At 43.7% G+C, this 17,632-nt stretch overlaps 2 protein-coding genes across 9 annotated transcripts in view; both read left to right on the top strand.

Moving 5' to 3' along the window:
• The first annotated feature begins 11 nt into the window (after positions 1-11).
• LOC124066697 (sterol 26-hydroxylase, mitochondrial) lies at positions 12-6,066 on the top strand. 2 transcript variants are annotated; one of them, XM_046403366.1, is made up of 9 exons: positions 12-833; positions 1,317-1,498; positions 2,432-2,631; positions 2,791-2,988; positions 3,708-3,871; positions 4,064-4,230; positions 4,375-4,456; positions 4,728-4,928; positions 5,353-6,066. In XM_046403366.1, the coding sequence occupies exons 1-9, from the start codon at positions 612-614 to the stop codon at positions 5,482-5,484; spliced, it is 1,548 nt and encodes a 515-aa protein (XP_046259322.1). In that variant the 5' UTR covers positions 12-611; the 3' UTR covers positions 5,485-6,066. The 2 variants fall into 2 exon arrangements, with proteins under 2 accessions (XP_046259322.1, XP_046259321.1); XM_046403365.1 differs by having other exon boundaries at positions 4,318-4,456.
• Positions 6,067-6,682: 616 nt separating this feature from the next.
• tns1b (tensin 1b) overlaps positions 6,683-17,632 on the top strand; it is a 146,428-nt gene continuing 135,478 nt past the window's right edge. For 6 of the 7 annotated variants that reach the window (XM_046403346.1, XM_046403351.1, XM_046403350.1 and 3 more), the window contains exon 1: positions 6,683-6,960. In XM_046403346.1, the coding sequence (XP_046259302.1) occupies positions 6,853-6,960 (108 nt within the window). In that variant the 5' untranslated portion in view covers positions 6,683-6,852. The remainder of the gene's footprint in view (positions 6,961-17,632) is intronic. The other variant, XM_046403357.1, reaches the window with a different exon arrangement.

The following is a 17,632-nucleotide window of genomic DNA, read 5'->3' as shown; positions in this document are numbered from 1 at the left end:
GTTTTCGGCTGAAAAATGTCTCAGTTGAGGTGGTTTCCCTCTTGGCAGCTGTCCCAGCAATGTCTCTGCTGTCCCCTCCTCCTCCGGATGCGTGTACTCAACTAATCCTTTGACTGACAGATCTGAATGCTTATTTGCTTGTACTTTTTTATTCAGTTCTTTCTTTAAGTCTCAGCGGGAAACAAATCTCGGGGAGGATGTTCTGTGTAGCTGCTTCTCTTGTTTTAGCTGATATTTGACCTCATGTATATATCAACATGGATCTGTCCTTTTTATTCTCTACAGTCAACAGTTTTCACTTGTTATTTAGTCGTTTATTTGGATGGTATTTCTGTTTCTGTTCATTACACTTATGTACATGAAAGGATGCTGTTATCATACATTTGAGTGATGTTATGTTAGTCAGAATCACATAATTTCACACTTAACCAGCACACTGAAAATGGCTTTTCAGAATTTTAATTATTCACCACAGATGAATGGCCCTTGGTCCTGGATCCTTGAGAGCTGTGCTGGAAGGGTTAAATGTTTTGTGAGACGTGGCCCCTCCCTGCTCTGCTACTCTCTTGGATATCACCGAAGCCCTGTGCATTTGCTAGTCTGCCCTCGTCATGGCTGCACGGCTGTCTTGGAGTGTGGTGTGGAGGAAACGCCCCGATGCTGTAGCCCGAGTCTGTTCCAGGGGGGTGGGAAGCGTCTCCTCTCCCACGGGGTCCCTCTCTACCTTCCAGGACAAGCCTCGGACAGTAGAGGACCTCCCACGTGTCAGCACCTTGGAGCTTTTATACAGACTGACATTTCAGGGTTTCTACAACCGTATGCATGAGCTACAGGTACGCCATGGTCTCCGGATGACAGATGTGCACATTCAGCAAGCTACAGTGACACGAGTGTTTTAATCTGCATCAGATTTTTATGCTTTTTAGAAATTTGCGATATAACTTTGCTCTGGTTGCTGAGCTGACCTGCTGACAATGTTGGTAATTTATAGGAGGGACTGAGAGACAGAAAATGTCAGGCTGCGTGCTTTAACAACAGCTGCTTACAGCAGCCAGTTTCAGCTGACTCTCACACGAGACGATTGTTCGCCTTCTTTGCAGGACCACTTTATATGAGGTGAACAGCATCTGGTCACTCTCTCGCTCGCTCACTCCTGTCATACTGGCTTTATATAAATACATTGTATTTATGTCTAATTTCATGTATTTGCTTGATGACATTCAAACTTATATGTTTATGTTTGTTCTTCTTACCTGATGAGATTGCTCACCGAAGGTTTTTCTGTTCACTCATCTGCCTTGCCTTCACTTTGTCAGATCTACGAGAAACAGCGATATGGGCCCATATTCAGAGATGGAATGAACGGAGTGTGCGTGAACACTCCGAAGCTGCTGGAGGAGGTCTTGAGAAATGACGACAAATTCCCTGTCCGAGGAGACATGTCCCTGTGGAAAGAGTATCGCGACATGAGAGGATACGGCTATGGGCCGTTCACAGAGTAAGACTGTAGAATGAACAATGTTCTACTTCTTCCAAGGCCTGAGTCCTGTCATGTGAGTGGAGTGGTTTGATTATGACCCGCTAACTGCTCTCACACTGGAAGGTTCATGTTCAGATCCTCAACAATCTTTGCCTATTGGGTTGAGTGAAATAATCAAGCACATTTTTAAGTATTCTGCTCAGTAGGACACCATTCAAACCAGCCATCATTCAAATGAGTCACTGGGACTGAAGTCTTTTTCAAGGTCATCCTGAATAAAATAATAATAATAATTATGTAATACAATACATGCATGTACAATACAACAAACAGTTAAAGACAACGCGTACATTCACAGTTCATTCAGCACATTCCAAGCCAGTCAAAGGGATCTTAATCTGCTCTAAATGGACCAGCCCTTCTAACTTTGCACATTCCTGCCTTTTGTTGAGCTTAATATTTAAGAGCCAGTTTCTCAATCTCAGTCTTACAGTGGTGACTTACAAGGGAAATGTTCAAACTTAATAATAAATATTAATAATAATCATAGTCTAAAAGTTTTATGGGTTTTATGTGCTGGATTGTTTCTCTGTCTGCATTTAGACGCTGAGATCTTCGACTCTAGAAGTTAACGCAGACAGCAAAGAAACAGTCCTTGTAAAATTACAAAAGCTTTCGTGAGTGTCAGTGTTGAATCAACTCTAGCAGCGTTTGAGGCTCCTGTTTGGATCATCCTGGATTGCATAGTGTTTTGATGTGTTGTAGTCGGTATACAGTCATGAAATGAGTGCTGAGTGCGGGCATCCAACAGCTGGGTGGAGCTTTGTTCACAATGCAGGACCTTAGTTCATCCTTCACTGGACACAATCAGTCTCTGGTGTTCATGTTATCATTGTCACCTGCAGCATGGAAAAAGATTTACCTGCTTTGTGACTTGATTTGTGTTCCCAGGAATGGGGAGAAGTGGTACAACTTCAGGGTGCTGCTGAACAAGCGCATGCTGCATCCGAGGGACTCTGCACAGTATAGCGACGTTGTCAATGTCATTGTTACAGACTTCATCAAGAGGATCTACTACCTGCGTCAGTGCAGCCCCACAGGAGATCTGGTGACCGATATGGCCAATGAGCTCTATCGTTTCTCACTAGAGGGTATGTAGAAATGTCTGTTCGAGCTGCAAAATGAGTGCCGAATCAGTTACATTGTGCACATTTGTTTTAATGATTTGCAGATAGGTTCTCGATCATTTCTCTTTCTTATTTTAAATATGAACCTTTTTTTTTTATTATATATTAATTAACCTCACTCAGCTATATCGTCCATACTGCTTGAGACAAGGCTTGGGTGTCTGGAAAAGGAAGTCCCAGAAGGTACGCAAGAGTTCATCAACGCCATATCCAAGATGTTCACCAACAACTTTATTGTGATGATGATGCCCAAATGGAGCCGCCGTCTGCTGCCCTACTGGGGGCGCTACATTGCAGGCTGGGATGGCATCTTCAGCTTTGGTGAGTAGTGAAGGAGAGAAATGCAGCTGAGCGACAGCGGAGATGTTTTAGGTGATTTGTTATGCATCTGCTTCTACTATTAATGCCACTTATTGCTTCAACAGTCTGTTCTGCTGCTCTACATTTATGTGTAATGTTACCATGCGTGTACAGCACTGTATGGATGACCTTTATGTATGTATTTTCTGTTGCTAGAGAATCCCTTAACCAAAACAAAAACAAAAAAAAAGGATGACGTTGTGTTGGATCATGGGGGTTGTGGTTTTCATCATTAAACAACCATCACTGCAGATAAAAATTGGGCTGCAAATGACTTATTTCTCTGGGTTTGAATGTTGTTGGAAATATTTAGGATAATGAAGGTGCACAACCCAACAAAAAAATACAATAGGTCCAATCATTTCACACATTTAAATGAGGAAATAACATGTTATGCCTCTGGAGCAAATGTTAAACAGCTTGGGAAATATGCTTATTTGCTGTCTTGTCTAAAGTTAGATGAGAAAATGGATTTTTACACTTTGGTTTTTGCACGCATTCAACAAACAAGATATAGCAAGTTAATTAGTGAGCTGTAGGATTGTTTGGCTTAAGGTTGTAGCTTACCTCTCAGTGTACAAACATGATGGCGGTGTCAATCTTTGGCGAGAAACTGCTGTTTGCTTTTATTTTGCAAGAGTAGGAGTTAATCTTCACTTCCATTCCTTTACTTATTGTAGCTACAAACTTGATTGATAAGAAGCTGGAGCTCATTCAGCAGCGCTTGGACAACAACCAGGATGTGAAGGGCGAATATCTAACATACCTTCTCACAAACACTCAGATGAGCACTGAAGACGTGTATGGCAACATCTCTGAGCTTTTGTTGGCTGGAGTGGACACGGTAAATCCGATTCTCTATCCGTTCCAACAGAAAAAGTCTCCTCTTGCATTGTAAGCTGTAGAAAAAGAGAAAAATAAAAATGAATCCACATTAAATCCCACCTTTTCCTCTGCAAAAGCATGTGAGGCATGTGTTTGTACAGCTATGCATCTCTCTGCCTGTTTAACTCAATGAAATTGTTTTGTTGTCAAGACCTCCAATACCCTCACATGGACTTTGCACCTGCTGTCCACGTACCCTGAATATCAGGACAAGCTTTATAAAGAAGTGTCCACTGCAGTACCGGCAGACCGGATACCGTCTGCTGAGGAGGTCACACAGATGCCATATTTGAAGGCTGTCATCAAGGAATCTCTGAGGTGAGGCCTGTCAGAGAGGCTACGGTGTTCAGCTTCCACACGGGCCATCACAGTGCAGATGACACGACAGACTTATGTCTTTTGCAGCAGTCAGGAATCAGTCCTAAACCAAAGCACACGAAATGATTCGCTGCTGTTTTGCAGGATGTACCCTGTGGTTCCTCTGAACGGAAGGGTCGTGGCTGACAAGGACCTTGTGGTTGGTGGCTATCAGTTTTCGAAGAACGTGAGTCTACTTTTTTAAGCATTTTCAGTCTTTCTGTACTTGTTTTGCATCTGTTTGTATGATAACTTCATTGCATAAAGGCCTGTGATGTTGAGTAATTTTAAAGTTGTGTTTAATTCTCTAACATTAACTACTGCAAATTACTACAAATATAGAACTATTAAAAGTGTGTGTGTTCTCTTCAAAAACCTGATAAAATGAAGCTGTAAAAACCAACCAAACAAATTCCCCAGAATTTCAATCCATTTTCTCTCCGCTGCTGTTTCTCCAGACCGGTTTCACGTTTTGTAACTACGCCATCAGTCACGATGAGGACACATTCCCGGAGTCGTTCACGTTTAAGCCGGAGAGGTGGCTCCGTGACGGCCATGACAGGCCAAACGCCTTTGGCACCATCCCGTTTGGCTTCGGAGTGAGGAGCTGTGTAGGCCGCCGGGTTGCTGAGCTTGAGATGTATTTGGCTCTGTTTCGGGTGAGTGACGAGTGAGAAAAACCCACAGCTGAAGAGCGACCATGAGCTCCTGATTACACGTGTGAAAGAAACAGACTTTTATTTGCTTATTTATTTTTTGCACAGGATAAGAATATTTATTTCAAAGCCCAGTAACTCGGGAAGCATTGATATCATTCATGGATCTGCAGAGCTGGGTGATGATTGTCTGTGGGTTTGTCAGATGGCTTTTTGTAAGCTTCATGCTAATAAAGCCATTGAATTGAAGACTGATTTGACGTGGCTGCCAGCAACACATAAGCAAGTGAGCCACAAGAGATTCCAGAATAAGATCCAGCAACGAGTTCAACTGTGTAATTAATACAAAAACTGGGAGGCCGTGGCCTCACTCTGCCGGGGGAAAAAATAAACGAACTTCACTAACATATTTTTCTCTTTCCTCCAGCTAATCAGGCAGTTTGAAATCAAGCCAGACGCCACAATGGGGGAGCTGAAATGTCTCAGCCGTACTGTTCTGATACCAGACAAACCAGTAAACCTGCACTTTGTGGACCGGGGAGGCAAAAACGCAGCCTGATCGGCCTTGCAGGTTGATCTGAATGTAAATGTTGCATATGAATGGAAAAACTTTTAAACTGTAGAAACACTTCTAAGAAAGTCAGACACAGTAAGAGAGTGAGAAAATGTCAGCAGGCCTGAAACCTGGACAACAAGGACTTTTGTAAGAACTGAGGAATCACCGAGCATCATGTACGTGTCAGAAAGATGGCGCAGAAGTTCATCAAGATTTTCTAAGAACGGGACGAGCAATGAGGAAACACACAACACTTTTTAGCTCAACAAGGTGGCTGATGATGCGAGCTTCAGACTTCCACTGTTTCCTACCTCCTTGTACTCGACTCCCTTCATTTAAATTCAAAGTTCCGCTCTGCTTTTCATGGTTTAATAATAATAATCATCATTCACAACACCTTTAGAGGGTGGCGGCAAGAATTTTATATGTGTGTGCGTGTGTGAACTGAAAGTTCAACTCCAGCCTCATTTCTGTTCCTTTCATAGCAAACTCAGATGTGAAGCCTTCACTTTGTATGGATAGAAAACTTCATATCTCGTATTCATGGATAAAACTTAAAGTGAATGAATAAAGATCAATAATGTGCAACATCTGTGAGCAGTTTCTGTAAACGCTTTGTAGGCCATTAAAGATAATTCTGAGAAATAGTAGCACTGCAACTTTGGTAAGTTTTGATTATATTTTAAGCAACAGAAACACAAAAAGGATGAAAAGAAAGGTTTTGCAAGCACACAAAGCAGCCCTGGAGAAAATTAATAGCATCCACTCTGTATACCACTTCAGAAAACAGCCAGCAGGGGGCAGCGTGACTACCTGAAACTAACACAGCTCTTGAACTTCACTCCAGGGACTCCTGCACTGTGCGAAAACTGATCTCAGTGCAGGTCGCTGATGAGCCCGGGACGCATGTGGACAACTGAGGTGAAAATCGAGCCAGTGGACACATTTTGCTCTAACTGGAAGGTTTGAAACCTATTAAGGAACCACTCAGCCCTCCTGAGTGACAGCCAATCACAAAATCACGTGAAAGCGCAAACCTAAAATTGTATGTGTGTGTGTGTGTGTGCTTGAGAAACACTTCGCTTGTTGCTCTCTGTGGTCTACCTGTTTGTCCTCCGCAGTAGTCTGTCTCCGGTGGGACGTGTCCTCCCCTCTGCGGGGCAGGCGGGGAGCAGCACTGCCTCCACGCTGCTGTCCGATGCTTGACTGACAGCGCAGTGATGCCAGACTGACTGCGCACATTTGTCGCCTGTTTGAGCTGAATGAAGCCACAGTGACCTCCGGCCGCAGCAGAGGCGTGACAGCAGGGCACCGAGCGGCTCGAGTTTTGAATGGGTTAGGACGACGTGTGCGCGCTGGCGTTTCGCTCGGATGGGATGCACGGTGAGCTTCATCTGCTGTGAAGAGGACTTTCTACAGATGCCTGTTTACCAACATGAGGTCGAAGAGGAGAAGAAGAAGAAAGAGAGTCTGAAAAAGGTAAGAGCCGCTGGCTGGAGAAACGCGCTCAGGGGGCGAGTGGGCGACAAGACGCGAGCTGACACTGAAGTTTGTCCAGACTTGTTTGTTCAGGTTGTTTGTGTGCAGTTGAATGTATGTTTTAGAGTTGACTATCTTTATATCGGACCATTAAAGAGAAGGACTTTCGAGCTTTGCTTCCACTTGAACTATACATAAAATGTGTGGACAAACAACAGCGACAACAAACGCGTTTTAATCAGCTCACAGTGGCACATAAACAGCCCGCGCAGCAGCAGCCACGAATCCAGGTGTGTTGTGTGTCTGCTAACTGCTTTGACATTAGGCATTCAAACGGTGAGGTTATTCACTGCCAAGTGACTGCCAAGGGCGACTCTGACAAGTCCAGGTTCAGTCGTGTTTACCCTCCATGACAAAAGGCGCAGGGATCATGAGACGCGGGTCTACCTGCACTGATGGAAGTGACGTCTCCTCCCTCTGATCCTGCTGCTGGTTAGTTCTGAAGTTAAATTTGAAGAAGTCGTTAAATCTAAGAGTGATTTTTGGCAGGCTGAGGCTCTAATTTTTGGCCTGTGGAATGTGGTGACCTGTGACCCCCACCTCCCCCTCCTCCCCCCTCTGTCTGACCCCAAATCTCACCTCACACAGCAGACCAGTCAGGGTTTTCTGTACATGTGAGTCTTCCAAGCTCCTCCACCTTATCACAGAAAAATCATCACTCTGAAATCTGCGTGATCTTGAACGTGTCACAGTGTCAAATTGTGCCTGTGGTAGGTGAGTTCACTTGGTGACAGCTTTTCCACATCCACAGGGCTCATATTAGGCCGACTGTTTCAACTGAACTGAGATTAAGCCAAAAGGCTGCGTGATTTCGTGAGACGTACGGCAGAATGTTTATGTGATTCGTGATTTATGCTCACTAAGACCACAGTCCCGTGTTGTCCTCCTTTGACGCGCCTTCATGTGCGTTTCCACTGCTTTTTTGCTGTGGTCAGGGTTTCTGTGTGATGGCGCCCCGCAGCCCCGTCAGATGAACTCAGAGTCAGAGTACCCCTTCATCAGCACCACCCGTCCTGTTTCAAATGTGTCCATTTGAACTGATGTCAAAGCAGAAATTGCAAACTAGTTTTCACAAACTTGCAATCTGCGAGGTTTTAAGACTGACTGAGGCTTTTTCGGGGGCGTATTTTGTGCAGCTGGAGTGACGTAGCTGGCAGTTAATTGGCTGTTGTGTCAATAAATGTGCTTTAATTAAAATACATATGGTTTTGTTTTCCATAATTTCTATTTTTCTTGTTTGTGCTTGTCTACCGTTTGTCAAGGTGCCCAACAACCACAGCTCCACCCCTGGTCTGGAATTAGCGGTAGGTGACACCTTGTAGTTGTGTCAGTGGAAAATACTTTTATTGCTGATATGATGCGTGCACTGCATATCCACAATAATTCCTGTGCTGCTGGGAAGTAACACTACACAGCCACTTTTCGACACGTCGTACGACTTTTCCTGGATATGCTGACTCGTCTGGTGGCACAGAGTAGGGCTGTGGGAAACGAACGGCCCGAAGTGATGAAGTGGTGCTAAAGTGTTGAAAATAGTCTCTCAAGTTAAGCAGGCAAGTGTCAGTCATGTTGCGTTTAAACAATCAGCACTGACTTTTCAGGAACATTTTAAGAGAATCTTGGAATATGTGGAGCTGTTTGTGGCTGAGGTTGAGTCCCAGTTTTCGTGTTGTCATCTGAGTCACTCAATCACCAAGTGCTGTAATTGTTCCTGGTTTGTCCTAAAGGCACTGTTGTGCATGTAATGCTGCTCAGCTTTTGTACTGAATGTTTTTCCATATCCTGAGCTTATATTTGCCTTCTTTTCTTCGTGCTTGTGTTTTATATCGTGTGAATTTGCTTCCTGTGGTAATTGCTCCTTGTGTATGTGTGACGATTGTGGTTTGTGTCCCACATGAAGAAGAGAGCTTGGATGCTCCTGTCAGCAGCGCTCAGGGAGGCCCACAGCGCAGAACTTTGAAGAGCGATAACAATCGGCCAAAAAGCAAAACCCTCATGTGAAACCAAAGTACACAACCGAGTCTTTGAAACAGATGAGGGGGTCTTGAAAAAGCTTCCAGAAGACCGTGTCTGCGCTGTGTGTTTTGAATCTGTGGGTTGTTCTTTAAAGGCGGTACACGGGCTGATGTAAGACCAGAACACAACCTGACTGTAAAGACCCCTTCACAAGAAGGTCGTTAAATGAAGACGATGCATCATCAGGGGCAGATTGGAGAAAGCAGTCCTACACAGAAACGTGAATTTTAATAATATTTAGAATCATGAAGACAATAATCATATAAACTATAAATGGCACGTGAAAATACTGTCTGTTTGGCCATTTCCACTGACAGTCAGTTTTCTTTAGGCCCGATCGGTTCGTTGTTCTGGTTCCCTCCTTCTGTATGATGGAATCCCAAAAGCTTGTGCTAAACACCCCAAATAAAACCCTGTGCAGCCCCTCCCAGCACATGGGCCCAGTAGCTGATACTGTACTGTTGATGTGAACGAGCAGCTGGTGAAGAGAGTGAAACGCAGCCGTGTTCAGATTGAATTTTCATCTTGTCTCACGGCATCATCTATTTCAGCCACCTCTGTCTTTCCTTTGATTCTGCGTGTAAGTAGGAAGGTAACACATGAGCCATATGATAAGCTGACAGTACATTGACCCTCCTTTTCTGCATCAGAGGGAGGCGCGTGAGGCATTTTAAGTACATTTCTCTGGTCTTGAGATAAAGTTGCTGTATAAGTCAAGTTCATGGTCGTGATGGCTGTTGCACTGGTGTGTGTGTGTGAGTGAGTGAATCTCACCTTGGGGCTTTGGACAGGAAGCGTTGTGGCGCTCCTGATGAGCTGGTCAGCACTGTGCATGGCAGCCTCTGCCCTCGATGTGAATGGCTGAATGTGGGAAGTGTCGCAAAGTGCTTTGAGGAGTCGACAGATTGGAACAGTGATTCACAACCGGGAGTACTTGTACCCCAGAGGCTACTTGTGGTGTAGCCAGGGAGCTTAATTAATTGGAAAGTCCAGCTTTTCCACTCCGTGTGGTCGTTTTACAGCTGAAAAGCTGACCAAACCCATTCATTCATTTAAGTGAAAATGTTGTCATTATATCCACTTTGATATGGTTAACAGGTTAATAACGTGAAGTTTTAAATTAATTCAATGAACATATTTGGGGCGTAAGTGGTGGTGATGATGAAGACGATCCGACTGGGATGCAGGTTTGCCTCTTACGATTATGGTTGGGATCTCAGGACCAGAAAAGCGCTATGTAAATGGGGACTCCACTTACTGTACGTATGTAGAGCCTGCACTTGGTCAGAGCCGGTCTCGCTGCTGGGCTCTAATCTTCATTTCAGTTTGATGCATGTCAGGTCCAGCTCTCCATCTTCCCCTGCTTCTGAATTCCCACCAAAGTGTCAGACGGCAGGCTGGGGCTTTCCTGGGATTTGAAGATTTTCGATAAAGGCACACGGTGAACTGAAAGTTACCTGCCGGCCCATATTGCATTCCAGTGGATGCTTTAGCTGTGGGGAAACAGTGCGTCCTCTGTGCTGTGTCTCTGGGGAGACCTATCATTTCACTCCTACCTGCCGGTGCTGACCTGCTCATGGGCTGCAGAACAAGACCCTCTCTGTGTGTTCCTCTGTGGAAAGCTGCCCAGTGTGTGCTTGACCCGGGAGACGGGTGTGATGCCTGAGTAAGGTTAACCCCCGTCATTTTCCCTTTAATGCCCATGCACACAGGAATTTAACCTTTATTTCAGAGCAGGAAGCTTCTTATACTGCAGTGCAGCATCAGAATGTCAGACAAAAACAAACGTGCACGTCGTTCATTCAGTTAGGCAGTTCTCATCAAAAATGAGAAAAGAGGTGTCCAAGGTGTCGTACCGGGCCGCCATGTTGTAAACAGACGCGATGAGGACAGAGAGGAACTGACATGCAGGACGCTATCATTCCACTAAATCTTTATAGAAAATAGTTGTTTACTGCTTGTTATTCACATGGCAATCAGTGCAGAATTTGCTGTATTTATTGGCAATATGTAAAGGATTCATATGAGAGAAGATATCAAAGAGAGCCAAGCTTGTGAGGTAAGCTGATATAAGCTGAACACGTAGATCCAGAATTGTGTGGATCCCTGCATCGGGCTGTCTTGATGTGGTATACGTCCCCCCTCCACATGCTGTTGCCAGCAGGTCAATCCAGCACTGACCAGCAAATAATCTGATTTCAGACACTTTTAAATGCTTCTCTGCTGCGCTGTTAGTCTCCTTATCTACTTATCAACTTCAGATGCATTCATTGTCATGCATGTATGAATATATTTCAGTGAGAAAGAGCAGATGTAAAGGAACACAACCATGATAACGAAAACACTTATGACCATTAAGTTTACACTGATATTTCAGTTTACTTTAGTCTCAGTTTTCACATCAGGTCACATCATATGTTTGTTTGACATGAGCTCCAGATAATGAACTCCCAGTCTTTAAGTGTGAAAATATCAAGTTTAGTGCTAATGCTGTATACATCAGTTTATTTGTGTAAACGTGTACTACGTCAGATATTCAAAATGCTGTCCAGGAATGTGTGTGTGTTTGTGTGCGCGCATACATGTGTTGAATTGCACAATCTGCAAGGAAACCCTTCAGCTTGAGCCAACAGCTAGCATGGAATCGTCTAATAACTTGAGCCTTTTTATCCATTCTGGAAGTCAACGCCTTTACTTTCAACGCTTCGCAGTCAAAGGATGTGTGAATCCGATGAGCGGATATTTCTTTTCCAAACAGCCTTTCAAGACATTAATGATTCGGTGATGCGTAACGTTACCCACAAAGCCTGTGGAACAAGGAGATAATGGGATACAAAAGGCGTTCATTGAGCTTCTTAGAGTGTCTTTAATTCACTTGGCAATGCACAGTGGATAGAATGACAGTCAGAACGATAGATTAAGGCACAGGGCGACTGTATTTTCCCTCCAGAGTCACGGTTGTGCGCCCCTTTTCTTGGAATGTAAAGCAGAGGCCTAACTTCCACCTCGGACTCGGACCTTGTGGCTTCAGTGCAGCATTATGTGCTCCGTTTAGCCATACACCACGCAGCCTCTATGGCTTTGTGTGCCTTTGAATGTGCCTCTTTATGCTGCAGTTTTGTTGATATTTCTCTACGTGGGGGGATTTTCTTGTCTTCTCCCTAATACTTGGCAAGGCGATGTGGCATTCGCTCTTGGCAACGTCCAAATCCCACAAAGTCTCACTCCGGGGGCCTTTGTAGCCATTCACAACACTTCCGAGTGATGGACAGGGAGCTCGGCTCTCCCAGGTCGCATCCCTTTTGCCTCAAAATGCGTCTTTTGTTGATATTTGTGGCTCTTCTTTTTTCCCGGGGTGTTTTTCATCAAGGTCGGATGCCACGGGGCTCCAAGGGTAATTACTGTGACAGTGGAGCAGAAGTTAGGCTGGGCTACCCAGGTCGCCCAATCATGTTTTCGTCATCGGGAGAATGTTTTTCTATGGGGACATAATAAATCCCCCCCTTTGACATGCTGCATTTACTCTGAATACACACAGGAAGAAAGACCCCACATTTTTTTTCCTCTTCTCTCTTTCTGTTTTGCACCGATGCTTGTAACAAGCCGAGGCAGATCATTGTTGCTGGTTCGCCCTCACGGCTTTTAAAAGGATAGGTTTGCACACTTAGGCATTCCACTGTGGAGGAATTTCATAGGTATTTGCATTGGAATGTGGTTTCTTACTGGACTGGGAGGGGGAAATATAATGGGATTTTCGAAACGTAACCATGAAGTGTTTAGTAAACATATAGACCGCTCGCTGTCTCAGGTAAGGCTGCTGGATTCACTGGACGTGGCTGACCTTTTGGGCCAAGGCCACGTCAATGGAAATGCATGCATTGTGAACACATTAATGTACTTCTTTATTAATGTTTTTGGAGAAACCCAAGTCTTCTCTTTACATGTGTAATACTGTATCTCCCGTGCCCCGAAGAGAACATGGGGACAGACCAGTTGATTGTTCTCTCTGCTGTGCCGTTATTATTAGTAGAACAGGAGTAGAAACTCAATAGCCCTCCATAAAAAAACAAAAAACAAAAAACGGCACATGTTCCACGTGCCGTCCTGATCCGTGTTAATGAGAGCAGGCGTGTCCCATCCTATGCACTGGGCAACGGAATCTTTAATTAAATCACACTCATGGACCCGATGCCACACATGTGTTGCACACGCCTGAAATCCTACACAAGCATCACCGGCGTGCCGCACATTTATAGCTTACACACAGGCTGAGAGTTTATTTACGGTTTCCCCAAGGCCGTGTTCACTCTGAATCTGGAAATATCCTCATTCTATTTTGTTCTTATGAGTATATAAGGCGATAAACTGATATGTAACATCAGATGCTAATAACTTGTGTCCAGTTTGAGTTCTGCCTTGTTGGGCTGTAAGTCGCAGGGCAGGGCTGCTTTACAAACAGTTTTGGTTTTGTATGGGAAGTTTTAAGCACAGATGAATTGAAAAGTATTTCATTGACATGTGATACCACATTTTTTTTGAAGTACAGAATTACTAGAGTATTATTACTAAATCCTAGTATGTACAATCGAGTTTCATATGTATGTTTGGAAAGCGTTTGATGGTCGTAATCATTCATCCTGTCCACATGAAGACACCCATTCCAAAAGAGGCTTCAAAGTGATGATACACAAAATCCCAACTCTTTGTTCTGAAGCTAATAAGAGGTTTCAGCAAAAATCTCATGCAGTGCGTCCTTGCTGAGCTGCACTGAAGGGACAGTAACGAAAATTAAAGATGGATACCCACTTAATGAGTCTCAAACAATTTGCTGACGCCTTCTGTTTGCTTTGGATGAACATCAGAACGTACAGAACGAGCGTCACGAGTTTAATTCGATCGAAAATCGATTGAAACAAGCTTTCAGTTTCAGTCATCGAAATCAAAAGCAAGTTGTGCAAACCTGGTTGTGCTTTTCTACCCTGTCTTGTTTAATGTTTAATTCCTGAAGTTTTTTTTTGTCTTTCTGAACGGTGGAATATTTTGGGTGAATATTATTTGAACTTGCCTGAACCAAAGCTGTAAAGTCAAGCTGTTGTTGTAAAATACTCCAGTCTTTTTGAAAGTTTAAATGAAAGTTGTCCTAGCAGAAAACCGATGATCTGTTGAGCTTGACAAATCCAGATGCTACAGTCCAACCATAGCATCAACTTTAACTGTGATAGAGCTTAAATTAAAAATTGAATTGAATCCTGACCTTACAGTCGAAGGTTGATTGGAATTGTGGATTTGGAGAATCGTGACGTCCATCATAAATAGTGTTGCGTTTGACCTGAACAATACTGGATTTCTGAGGCAGATGGTGAGACTGATAAAATAGGTCTTAAAGTGCCATGTTTTTACCTCACACATGCTCATTATAAACACTCACCACAGAGAAGCAGCAATTAGGATTAAATAACATCAGCAACAAACTATAGTATAAAGGCCTGTTAGTCTTAACGCATACTGAGTTTCTTATGTAATACATGGACTTTCCCAGACTGCAAGAATAGCATATTGGATTACCTAAATTGAGGGGTTTTACCCTTTAAGCCCATTTCATTTTACATCACATTAGTCACAAAAGTTCTGAGAACATAATCTGCTGCTGCTTTGCCTTCTGCGTGCTTGTCTGCCCTGGCAAGCCTTCACTGCCTGACTCGGAAAATAGTCTGAATACCTCCACATCAGTGCCCTGCGTTGTCAGGGGCTGTTAAACTGTGTACCAAGCTGTTATGTGTGCAGGTTGTGAACGTCTTGACAACGTAGGACAGCTAGATTGATGATACTTCTGTGAGTAGAGATTAAAGTTACATTTCGCCGTGCTATCACTGACGCCAACTTGACCCATATTTCTGTGGCAGTCAAAGGAAAGTGTTTATCACCAGGTGTGTGCTTATTACAAAAGCTGAGGAAGGTTGAGCATATCACATCGTATGTAGTAAAGTCTAATGAGTTATTTCTACACAAGATATGCAGATCTTTTATTTAGATACAGTATTTACATTGATATTATATTATATTTAATCCCAGAACAAAGAATTTGCAGGGGGAAAAAACGCACACTCAATATGTTTCACTGCTGTACTTTATCTTGGGTTGGTTGGGCTCCTCTCGTCAGAGATAACAGTAATGGGTTCAACAGTCTCCAGTCAGATAAAGTGCCTTGACAGCATTAGATGAAACAGGCCAAGCTGTTTTTAATGGCTGCACTATCAGTTAGCAGCTCCCTCCACTGCGACGCTGTTACTTATCACGTCACTGGGGTAACATTCCTGGGACCTCTTTGTCACTTTGTGTGATTGTCTTGTGTCTTATATTACCGCTAAGCTCTGCTGCAGCCAATCCTGTAACACCTGCCATCAGCATTCGTAAGGCTCCTCTCTGAGCTTACTGATAGCAGGATGTCATGCAGCAGGGCCAAGACACTCATCCGCTACCCAAAACAAATTCATGTTTTCGGTGAAAGTCTTGAATGATTGTTAATTGCAGGAAATCTTTGCTGCACTGTAGCACAACAATGCGGTTGAATTTTGTTTATTACTAGAACACTAAGTCATTCATGACTTAGGGGCTCTTTTATAACACTGGCTCAATATGCGTTTTCAGATACTGTTTGAAACTGAAAATTAGATGAAGTTGACACTTTAAGTCTTCATTAATCCAATCTGAAAGGGACCTGAAATCTGTTGAATTAATTAAAAAAGCAGATTTTACCAGCCATACTCAGCATTTGTTGTTAAATTCATGTCTGTTCATGTCTGCAACTCTACAAAAATCAAACCCATCAAGATTACAGAAACTTGTTTGCTTCGTATTATCTCAGACACTGGCCAAACATTTGAATTTCCATGGCTCTTTTATCTGCTGGGGAAAACCATGTGACGTTGTTTGCTTGGCGTCTGGGTGGGTCTCTGCCCTGCTGACTGGGGACAAGCTGACAAGCTGAAAGGAGAAGGAGGAAAACCAGTAAACAGTGAATACATTCCTCCTTTCACACTGCGACTTGTAGCCAAAACAGTGACAGAGTGCAGTACTTTATCCAAAGGCGGTTTTCTAAGATGCTCAGGCGCTTCAAAGTAGAGCTCACGACTTCTCACAGTTGTATGATTTTAATGATACTGTGCTTTTTAACCAGCAGGTGGGGACGTTGCCATTTAATTTTTTTTTTCCTCATTTAAACTGGCAGTTCCCACGCACTGAGCCTGAGACTCATGCAGTTGACTCACATCTCGCACCACATGTGCCTTTTCTCCAGTTAACTTCACCTCTCAGGGGTGTTTTTCAGTGCTGACGAGCTGCTCACTCTTCGCAGATGTCCCTGAACGCATCGCTCATCATCTCATCAAAAGGGTGCAACCACACATCATCGTTATGCACATTGCAACGGAGCAAGTGACTTTCACATAGCGTTAGAAGCTAATATTTACAGAAAGCCGTGCAGACGTCTGTCAGTGGGCTCCTTTTGTGAAGTCAGTGGGACGTCAGAGGAGCGTGTTGATGCTGAGCAGTAAGTTTAATCATATGCAGTGTAATCTGCACAGAGTATATCACGCTTCAGAGTAGTGCTGTAGATGTTGAAGCTGACGCTGTGGCAGCTGTGTGTGTGCATGTGTGGACATGAGTGAGTGTAACGTTTACACACAGATGGTTTACTTCAGTGAAGAAATGAACACACCTGTTTGAATTTAGCAGACAATTAATGAATAAACATCACAGCTTAGCTTGAATGAGGCATCTGACTGAAAGATCAAGCAGCTGAATTTGGTTCCTTATTGGATGTTTTGGGAGGTGGGGGCTCACACCTGATCTATGGCTGAGGCTGAGGGTTAGAGGACAGCAGCCCCCCCCAGGCTGAAGTCAAAAGTTGGCAGCCCTGACTATGACAACATAAACAATGTGCTACATCAGGACTTGCGAGGGTGTGGTTTGACAGATTTATTGGCGCCATCATAAACGGCCCAATGACTGTCATTATATTTTGATTTAAATCCAGCTGAATTCTGACTGGTTCACAGAAATATGCGTTTTGATCGTTTTGTGTTCATGCACTGCAGGACCACATGGCTGGTAGTAAGAAGATGATTGGGAAAATATGTTTCCACGGCCCAACAACAACAACTTTTTCTATGGACTGGGCTTTTTTTGAAGTGACTGCACAAGTAAGTCGGATTAAGACACAACTGTGACATTTTCCATGAGGGGGGGCTGAAACGTGACATGAAATGACAGAAAGGTGACAGGAAGGAGTCTTTTAAATGGAGACTTTTGACTTGCTAACCTGTTATGTTCAGAGGCTGACGAAAGTCTCCTCCTAGCTCCTAAAAAGCAAATGTTACCAAGTTATAAAATTTTCTAAAAGAGAAACCCCTTTTCTTGTAAAGCAGTGAATGATTCCAGTGTAAACACCATTAAAAGCTCCCATGCCGGGGTGATGGCTGTGTGATGTCCCGTCGCTCTCCTGCAACACGGCCTGTTCCTGAGAAGTTAATTCAATTAAAGCAGACAAAAGGCCACTGGCACCAATAAAGTTTGGGTGAAATGTGAAGCCGTGCGA

This window comes from Scatophagus argus, chromosome 11 (assembly GCF_020382885.2).
Source record: "Scatophagus argus isolate fScaArg1 chromosome 11, fScaArg1.pri, whole genome shotgun sequence".
Classification (NCBI taxonomy): Eukaryota; Metazoa; Chordata; class Actinopteri; family Scatophagidae; genus Scatophagus; species Scatophagus argus.
This window is presented reverse-complemented; position numbering and strand designations above follow the sequence as displayed.